General features: G+C 44.0%; 2 protein-coding genes across 2 annotated transcripts in view; one reads left to right on the top strand and one right to left on the bottom strand.

Moving 5' to 3' along the window:
• LOC101780859 overlaps positions 1-6,175 on the top strand; it is a 7,867-nt gene extending 1,692 nt beyond the window's left edge. The window contains exons 2-16 of the mRNA XM_014804794.2: positions 517-551; positions 606-1,009; positions 1,624-1,823; positions 2,244-2,411; positions 2,584-2,895; positions 3,033-3,191; positions 3,263-3,415; positions 3,513-3,689; positions 4,052-4,186; positions 4,271-5,002; positions 5,111-5,251; positions 5,361-5,536; positions 5,621-5,706; positions 5,778-5,846; positions 5,928-6,175. Of these exons, the coding sequence (XP_014660280.2) occupies positions 517-551; positions 606-1,009; positions 1,624-1,823; positions 2,244-2,411; positions 2,584-2,895; positions 3,033-3,191; positions 3,263-3,415; positions 3,513-3,689; positions 4,052-4,186; positions 4,271-5,002; positions 5,111-5,251; positions 5,361-5,472 (2,728 nt within the window). The 3' untranslated portion in view covers positions 5,473-5,536; positions 5,621-5,706; positions 5,778-5,846; positions 5,928-6,175. The remainder of the gene's footprint in view (positions 1-516; positions 552-605; positions 1,010-1,623; positions 1,824-2,243; positions 2,412-2,583; positions 2,896-3,032; positions 3,192-3,262; positions 3,416-3,512; positions 3,690-4,051; positions 4,187-4,270; positions 5,003-5,110; positions 5,252-5,360; positions 5,537-5,620; positions 5,707-5,777; positions 5,847-5,927) is intronic.
• A 383-nt stretch (positions 6,176-6,558) lies between these two features.
• LOC101780455 (probable UDP-arabinose 4-epimerase 1) lies at positions 6,559-9,397 on the bottom strand. Its single transcript, XM_004955371.4, has 9 exons — positions 8,818-9,397; positions 8,559-8,672; positions 8,329-8,436; positions 8,131-8,222; positions 7,905-8,046; positions 7,695-7,795; positions 7,485-7,614; positions 7,196-7,340; positions 6,559-7,071 (listed from the first exon to the last, which is right to left on the bottom strand). The coding sequence occupies exons 1-9, from the start codon at positions 9,007-9,009 to the stop codon at positions 6,830-6,832; spliced, it is 1,266 nt and encodes a 421-aa protein (XP_004955428.1). The 5' UTR covers positions 9,010-9,397; the 3' UTR covers positions 6,559-6,829.
• Between the last annotated feature and the right edge of the window lie 237 nt (positions 9,398-9,634).

The following is a 9,634-nucleotide window of genomic DNA, read 5'->3' as shown; positions in this document are numbered from 1 at the left end:
CCCCCCCCCCCCCCCCCCCCCCCCGATCCGCTTTGGAATTGCAACTCGTACGGACTCATAGCAGTAATTCGAATGGGTTTCAGTATTTATTATGTGGTGCCAATTGTCCATTAAATTTCGTGCTAGACTTGACATCTGAAACTAACTATGAATGTGACAAACCAGCTGAGGTAAGTTTTGATCAATCAAAACGAACAATGCTCTGAACATTGTCTTGACACCTATTTTCTTCCCGCATTCCTAGAGTCTTGACACCTATCATAGTTCCTGCCGCAATCTTAAATATCACGCATGTCGACTATTTTAACTTTAGATTGTGAACTATGAAATCATGAGTGTGCTTTCCAGTGTGTGATGTCGTCCTGGTACATGGGTTCCTGGGCATCAGATCAAAGCAGTCATCGATAGAAAATTGTATGCAATGCACGACCCATTTTATGGGACATGCCAGGGGATAGTCACGACATGTATTTCTATGTCTGTTCTATTGAAGCTTGCGATATACTATAATACTAGTACTAAATTCACAATTCAGCTTGTGCAACGTCTCGGTAATTCTTGAACCAGCTAAATTCACAGCACACATTTGATGAATGGCCCTTAAGGTTTTGATTTACCTAATGTAGGTACCTCCACTTCGTCACCGAAGGCCATGAAACCTGAGGCGTCACAGGGAGTGCACGGTGAACTTTTCGTGGACAGGAATGATGACGAGTCTGCTGCACAGAAGCAGAATGCAAAGGCTCATAATCGGACTGGGTTTCCAAAAGCCGCGCTATTGTTAGTGGATGCTCTCAAGAAGAACAGAGCATGCCAGAAGTTAATTAGAAGAAAATTGATAAACATTGAAGCGAAAATTGAAGAAAATAAGGATCTTAGGGATCGCGTAAAATGCCTTTTGGGTTATCAATTAAGCTGCAGAAGATCAGCTGGCAGATCTTTATCCCAGAAGGAGGATCCTCGTATCAGATTGATTTCCTCTAGGAAACCAACTCAGCTTTCTGAAAAGGTATTGCCATTTGTATATACATCTATGCATTGGATGTTGCATGATATGCGTTCCTGCATTAGTAAACACTACCTTCTTTTGTTGTCCGCAATTACTATTCATTCTCCGAAATCTACCCATTGTAAAATTAGTAATTAGCTTAGACCAAATAGTTTCCATTCCTTTTTTCTGCATTGGATTCTGTATGTACCTATGGAATTGCTATTTTATTCAGATAAAATACTCCTCTGAGTTGGCTAATTTCTTAGGTGTTTCAAAAGACGATAAGTATATATATGTTTTTTTGCAATTTTTATTGACATTGCAACTTATCATACTTTATCAATCATAAGTTGACGTATTAGATGTGCCAAGTTATTTTCATAGTATGCATTCGTTGTATGTTATCCGAACAACTTTTCCCTTCCGTAATGAAAAGAACGTTATTCGTGTCAAAATGAAGAGATTGTTAAAACTAAGCTCTTGAACCATGGAACTTTTTGCTCTCCCACTATGTTGTTCCCATCCTGTGTGCAAGCATTGTTGTATTCAAATGTCTGCCTCATTTTAGTCTTTTAGATTTACCGGAAACATACAATACACCTACTTATGAAAGAGAAATCTATTTGGTGCAGAATAATAACAGAAAGATGCCTGCACTATTTCTTGGCCCAGCTGAGAATCCCCGTGTTTCAAAGTATAGAATGGTACTGGAGCAATTCCCGATGTCATTTAAGAAGCAGCCATGGTCAGATGCGGAGAAAGATAAACTTGCCAGAGGAATAAAGCAGCAATATCAAGAAACGTTGATTTTAGACTCGCTGAATAATGGAAGGTAATATCAAATTTATTAATTGTTAACCCAACAGGGCATTTCTACATCAATTCTGGTCATGGAATTCGGTTTGCAAACTATATATGTGTTCAATTTTTGTTGATAATACTTTCCTTATCATGCTTCAAGCGTACGAAAGACGAGAAAAAAAATTATGACGTTTTAGTGCAATATTAATAGTCTTCTTGCTTCTCAGTAATGTAGCCTGTTAAATAACATTAGTGCATTCTGTATGTGCATTGGACTGAATATCTATCAGCTAATAAGTTCAAAGTTTTTGGCTCTAGCAAATTTTTTCTATTGAAGTACTTGTTTTCTCAAAAAAAAAAGAAGAAATGTAGGCTTGCGCCATTCTTGTGATTTTGAATGTCATTTTAGTATTTTACTGTGTTTGCTTATGATAAAATTGTTGCGCTGCAGTGCCATTGGTGACTTCAGTGCTGTTGATATGGCATATGCACTGACAAATGGTGTTGGTAATTTTGAGGTGACTCCGGAGAGTCTTAGATCTGTCCTACCATTAATAAACTGGGATAAAATTTCTGCTATGTACCTGCCTGGTCGATCTGGCGCTGAATGCGAATCGAGGTACTTTTGTTCCCAATACTTTTTTTTCCTTCATGTTCACAGCATGCTTTATCCCCCTCTCTTCATATCACACTACTGTATGCTTATGATGTGATTTCTGTAGTTTCTACAGCCAGTATGCATCTTTGTGACAAATGTTCATTCCTAAAAAATTCTGATTACATCTGATCAGGTGGTTAAACTGTGATGATCCATTGATTAATCTTGAGGCCTGGACTGCCCAGGAGGAAACAAAACTTCTACTTATTGTTCAAGAAAAGGGACTGTACAACTGGATTAACATTGCAGCTACATTGGGTACTTACCGGACTCCTTTCCAATGTCTTGTTCGTTATCAACGAAGTCTTAATCCCCACATAATTAACAAGGCCTGGACAAAAGAGGAAGACCTTCAACTTCGAGCTGCTGTTCATACCTTTGGTGAGAAGTGGCAACTTGTATCAGCCAGCCTGGATGGTCGCACTGGCAGTCAGTGCTCTAATAGGTAATGTGTAATTCTTTCTTCCTTCTGTTCTCAATTTTTTTTTCCAAAACTATTGCTTTCATTGATCAGGTTTATCTTTTGCTTTCCTTGATCTGTGCTGTTTTCCTTGGCAATATTTTTACATTTGACTTTGCTAGGTGGAGGAAAACCTTGCACCCTACAAGGACCAGAGTGGGAAGATGGCATCTGGATGAGGACAAACGCCTCATGGTTTCTGTCAAGCTAATTGGATCTGGCAGCTGGAGTAAGATTGCTCCGTTTATTCCTGGCCGCACACAAACGCAATGCCACGAGAGGTAATATTGTGATCTAAACATATTAGCTCAAAGTTTGGTGGTGATGCTAGTTACCTATGCTTTTAAAACAGGTGGTGTAATATTCTTGATCCAAGTATAGATCTTGGGAAATGGCGGCCTGAAGAAGATACCAAGTTATTGGCTGCAGTATCTGAGTTTGGGCCTTGCTGGTCTAAGATTGCTATGAATATAATTCCCGGCCGTAATGATAATATGTGCTCTAGGTAAATCTAACTTCTTTCTCATTTAGCATACCGTCTGTAATATGTTTCATAAAAAGGTGAAACTTCCTTGCTAATAGTTTTTTCTTGTGATCTGCAGACGATGGAATAAACTTTGTAAACATCACCTGCCTGCAGTTAAAGCAGCCATTCAACTAAAGAAATCTGTTTTTCAAACCAATTTTGTTGATAGAGAAAAAGAGCGGCCTGCAATTGCCCCCAGCGACCTAATATCACTTGTGCAATCAAAAGGTGACGAATCTGGTGAGAACACAAGGTATACTTGCTGCAGATTTCTGTCTGGTAGTTGTGTACTTTGTATTTCATTAAGATCCGTTTTCTTTCATATATCTCTTCATTAATCCCAATTTATTATCAAGGATAACATGTCAGTTTACTTGTGTATTTTATATTTGATTAAGCTGTTTTCTTTCATATGTTCTCCTCTTCATTAATCCCAATTTATTGGCGAGGATGATCCGTCATCCTAAGGTCTTCTCCTTTTATGAATTCATGTGTCTCTGATAGCTTATTACTGATATCAATTACAATAACACATGAAGCTCAATGAGGAAACTGCTACATTGCAAAGCTTGACTTGTGCTCGCTCACTAGTTTGTCCCATATTTGTTTTTGCAGAGATAGATCTAGAAAGCAAACCAAAGAAAACCTAGTTGCGTCCAATATTGTCAACAGTTCAGCTGCTCCTGATTGTGTTGCTGCTAATACTGTTTCAAACACCAGTTCAAGAAGACCAAGCAGAAAATCAACAGGGTACATCTTAAAGCTTAACTTGAGTCATGAATGAATTCTATCATTATGCTTGCTCACTATTTTGTGCCATGCTTGCTTTTGCAGAAGAAGATCGAAAAAGCAAAATGAAGAGAATGTTGCTGTGCCTGATGGTCTCAACGATTTATCTAGCAGCCGTAGTAGATCCAGGAAGAGGAAATCTACTAGTGGCAGCAATGCAGCTGTACAAAAGAGAATGAGGGGATCTATCCCTGTGGGTAATGAGGCTGTTCCAATCGAATTGAGGGGCACTGTTAGTGCTGATAATGAGGTAGGAACAAATAGAATAATGGACCCTCTGTCTGTTGGTGTAGAGGGAGTAGTCAAAAAGAGAACCAGGGGTTCAAAACCAGCTGGCAATAATGCAGCTTCACAGAAGAGAATGAGGGGTTCCATCCCTGTAGGTAATGAGGCTGTTCCAATTGAAGTCAGTGCTAATGATGAGGTAGGAACAAATAGAATGATGGACCCAGCGTCTGTCGGTGAGGAGGGGGTAGTCAAAAAGAGAACGAGGCGTTCGAAACCTGCTGGCAGTGAGGGGGCTGCCAGAAAGAGGAGGTGCACTATCAGTGCTGATAATGAGGCAGGAACGAATACGAGGGACCCTGTCTCTGGTGAAGAGGAAGTAGTAAAAAAGAGAAAGAGGCGCTCAAAACCTGTTGGCAATGAGGGGGCTGCCAGAAAAAGGATGAGGGGCTCTGTCTCTGTTGGTGATGAAGGCGTAGTCGAAAAGAGGACGGGTTCTGTCGCCACTGAAAATCATGGCGATGTCACGAAAAGGAAGAGAGCACCATCAAGGTAACATTTCCATGCAAACTTTATACATGTAGATATTCTGTGATACCATTTGCATTCAATTTTTTCATTGGGTTCACATAATGTTAAGAGTGCTTTTTATCTCTTCAGGAGGAAATCGGCTGAAGATAATTTGACAACAGAGGGTCCGGCGAATGCTACCCCTGAGTTGGGCCTTCCTAGTGCACCTTCTGAAGAAAGAGTTGTTGATGCTGGAAATATGGATAAAGGGAAAAGAAAGTCAACCCCAAGGTATGCCACTCTACTTTGTCTTTTTTTTCCTTTCATTTTTTGGTGCATGCACACAACATTGAGGTTATGGGTGATGTTTCCTAATTTGTTAATTCCCCCCTGTGTACAGACCCAAGCATATAAACATCGAAGGGGATGCTGATAAACACTCCCCATCTGCACGACTTGCCAATTGCCTGTCGTTTGCCCGTATGAAAGGAATCAACAGGAACAAAAGATGATTGATGTTGAGATGTAATGTTGACGAGAATTGCTGCACTGCAAAGATGTTAATGTGACAATTTGGTATGAGCTTTGATTTCTTCTGGAAACTTTACTCTTTCTGCTGCTGTATGGTAGTGACATGTTTGCTTGCTTCTGTGACTGCAGAAAGCAATGCCTGAAAGGGTCTAGTTTCACCAGTGAAGTTGATTTTTTCCTCTGGAGATTAGTCAGTGCAGGTGGAATGTCCAAAGGTAGAAAATGTCATCTAGCAGTGTTCAGGCTCAAAGTGAGGAAACATGTTCTTATCGTGCTCTCTGTTCAGGATGGTGCCGAACAAGCTGGAGTATCATTAGGCACAGTGCCTTGTGCGCAGCAGATTTCCTTCCGCAAGGTCTCTTTTTATTACTGGGAGGATGTCTATATAATGAGCTTCTTTTGTGGATGCATTACCGTGCTGCTCACTCTTGTGCAGGAGTCTTGTTCAAACAGAACCAATGGCCCCTGGATGTGATCAGTCGATGCCAAACTGGTATTTCATACACAGTTAGTTGTAACTTGTAAGTGCTTGCAAAGAGTGTCACATAAGCTTGGCTTGAACTTGACATACCATTTGATACATGCTAGTTGCAACTGAATTTCATTACCGTACGACTTTGTGGTTGGAGACCCGGCAAGTCGTTCCAGTTGGTAATCGACGTTTAGTGCGTTAATTGCGGCTCATTGATTCTACACCACGCTTGTGTAATGAATGACCGTAGTTTGCGCTGGTAGTACTTCATTTGCATCATGCTTCTGGCGTATACGCCATCTCGTTTGGCGATAGCCAATAATGTCTGACGTTCACGAACATATGAAACCGTTCCAAGTTTATCGGTGTGCCAGCCGGATGACCACCTTTCGCAACTAGCGTACATCTCTTTGAAACGGCAGATGTTTGGCGCATTTGAGTGATATAAGAACTGAATGAGGATACTTCTGTTTCTGTATCCCACCATGGTTAACAAATTACTACCATAATGCAACTGCACATCGGTAACGAAAGTTGCAGCTAGCAACTGATGCATTGGCTGAAAACTAGCACCTGAACCCCCTACAGCATGTTCATCTCACAAAGGAGCTTATTGAATTTTTACTATATATATAACTTATATAATGAATGTATCTGTATTATGATATTACAGTGATTAGCTAAGGCCTGCAATAAATATGAATCCTCAAGAATTGAACGAATGACCATGAGCACTACGTATATATAAACCGCCATATGTGAGTGAGCGACTAAGAGCCCTCGAGGAGTCGTCTCTAATAATTTTATGTTCACCTAAGCTTCAGTCCAGCTGGTTGCTTGCTATGCCTATGAGGCACCCAAACTCTTCACAAAATCATGGCCTGGGGTGGCTCGTACCCGCTCCGGTGCGCCTTCTGCCATGTCCATGCCACCTTGAGGCTCTCGTGGAGGTCGGTGTGCTGCGCCGTCCAGTTGAGCTCCCGGTTGATCTTAGCAGGGTCACTGTACACCTCAGCGTAGTCGCCTGGTCTGCGGGGGAAGTAGTCGACCTTGATGTCGACTCCGGTTGCCTTCTTGCAGGCTTCAACAAACTCCTTCACTGACCGACCTGACCAATCAGACCGAATGAAACGTTGTTAGCTAAAGTCCTAAACTGTGGCAGACAATATGCCAATGTAGTATTGTGTTTGTTTGTTTTTCATCAGGAAGATGGTATTCAGTGGATATATGACCTTTTCCTGTGCCAACATTGTATATGCCAACTCTGCCTCTTTCTGCCTTGTTGAGCGCCTTAACATGGGCGTCAACCAGATCGGTGACATCAATGTAATCCCTTACACAAGTACCATCAGGCGTTTCGTAGTCGCTACCCTTAACCTGTTGTGGCAAGAGATATTAATTAGTGATATACCATAAGGTGGTGAGCACCAAATATGTCCAAAAGGCAATACTGCTGTTTATGGACCTACTGCCTTAAGACAAAAGGATTGCTCAGCAAAGAGGAATGGTCAGTTGACGCACCTTCAAACCTGGGATTATACCCAGCGCTGCATCGAAGCATGCACCTGATATACGACCATGCTCACGCAATTCAGGTCTAGGTGCCTCACCCAGTCTCCCTTCTGGGTCAGAGCCAATGACGTTGAAGTATCTAGCAGTGTAAGATTAGTCATTAGTAACCCCGCAATGAAATGATGTCTTGAAAAAGATACTCTACTTAACAGTGCCAACCTTAGAATCATGACAGCCATATCTGCTTTCTTGGACTTTGAGAAGTCCAAAATGATGTCCTCTGCCATCTTCTTGGCCTTACCATATGGGTTGATCGGAAACTGCACAGCACAATTTAGCTCAGAATCTTTTTGTCTATACTGGCCATCTTTACAATGTCTCAGCTTATTTTACTACAAAGAATTTAAAATTGCAGAAGTAACAGCTGACCTGGGGAGTTTCTTCAGTGATTGGCATCTTCTCCGGCTCTCCGTAGGTAGCACATGTGCTGGAGTATATCAGAGTTTTCACACTGTGTGTTGCCATAGCTTCCAGCACCACTAAAGTGTTTGCAGTGATGTTGTGGTAGTACCTGTTAGAAGTGTTTCGGTATCATGCGCAGGTAGGAAAGTTGACTGATAAATAAGAGGCTGGCTGACAAGTGAAATTCTAGTACCTCAGAGGTTCAAGTGTGCTCTCACCAACATACGCAACAGCAGCAAAGTGCATGACAGCATCAAATGCATTCTCTGCAAATATTCTGTTAACCTGAGATCATGTCAAGGAATCAAATCTATTTATCCTTGTGCCAGGCACATTTTGGATGCAAACAAATATCCAATTATCCAGAGATAATAATAAGATAGTAGGATACTGCTTTCGGATCTCCTAGATCAGCTTGTATGAACTGCAACCGCCCAGGCTCTGGGAACAAGTTCTGGAGAACCTTGATCGCCCCGATATTTCCTCTCGAAAGATTATCCTGTTGTGCAGGGAAACACCAGAATTTTGTAAGCGCCCAATAAAAATCTAGACACGTCCTACCTAGTGATGCTTGATTTGAACCGGAAACAGCAGTTGCAAAGCTGTGAGGATCGGACGTACCACTATGGTGACCCTGAAGGAGTCCTTGAGCAGGCGAAGAGCGGCGTGCGAGCCGATGTAGCCGGCGCCGCCGGTGACTAGCACGTGCGTCACCCCAGGTTGATGGACGGAGAACTGAGCACATGTGACACGGTGAAGATCCTCATGTCAGGCACTTGCTTGGACTTGTGTCGGTGACGATATAATCAATTTTCAACTGGATCCAAGCAAGCACCGGCACACTGGTAAAAAAGAGGTCGTAGCAGTAGAAGGGGCTTACCACGCTGGGGGTCCTCCTGTGGCAGGGCGGCTGTGTGAGCATGACGACGCACATGGCGGTGAGTAGCGCGACCATGATGACCTTGCTGAGGTAGCGCGGCCTGCGCTTGGGGTCGGAGAAGTCCACCATCTCTGAAAAGGACCAAGATCTGGGCGGCCTCTGCTGCGGCCTGCCGCGGGTGTTGGGCAGCATCTGGCTGGGAGCGGCGCGCGGCGGCTCCGCTCCGCTCCACTTGCCGGAACTCGAGGCGGGGAAGCACCTCGTTCCTTGTCAGGTGGGGTGGAGGTGCAGATCCAGGCCAGGGAGGCAAGCGAGGAGGCAGGAGGTGCCTTTTACAGGTTGGTGTGCGGGAGTGGAAAGCTACGCGGCGGGTTCGGGGACGGACGGGTGCACGCGGAAGCGGCCAAGGGGAGGAGCGCGCGCCTTTCTTTGGTGGTATTGTGAGTCGCCGGTGGTGGGCTGCTAGTGCTGGGTGGGGAAGGGAAGGTGCGAGGAGGGGGATGGGGAATGGAAGGTTGCCGTGGCGCGGGCGGAGTGAGAGCGGAGGAGGAGGGAGGGAGATGCGAGCGTACGAGGGGGAGAGAGAGACGGGTGGGGGGAGGTGTCGTTGGGAGCGGCTACCTACTCAGTGGCGAGTGGTCCACTCACACCCTTTGTCCACAAATGGAGGGAGGACTAGGAAGGTGTGCGTGCACCGTGGGCACTGGGCACCGCCCCGCACGGCCGCACCCGCACCAGGCGGCGGATGGCGCGTCCTCGTCGTCGCGGCGGTCGTCGGCGGTCGACACCGACGGATGGGATTGAAATGGTCGGGACT

This window comes from Setaria italica, chromosome II (genome assembly GCF_000263155.2).
Source record: "Setaria italica strain Yugu1 chromosome II, Setaria_italica_v2.0, whole genome shotgun sequence".
Classification (NCBI taxonomy): domain Eukaryota; kingdom Viridiplantae; phylum Streptophyta; class Magnoliopsida; order Poales; family Poaceae; genus Setaria; species Setaria italica.
This window is presented reverse-complemented; position numbering and strand designations above follow the sequence as displayed.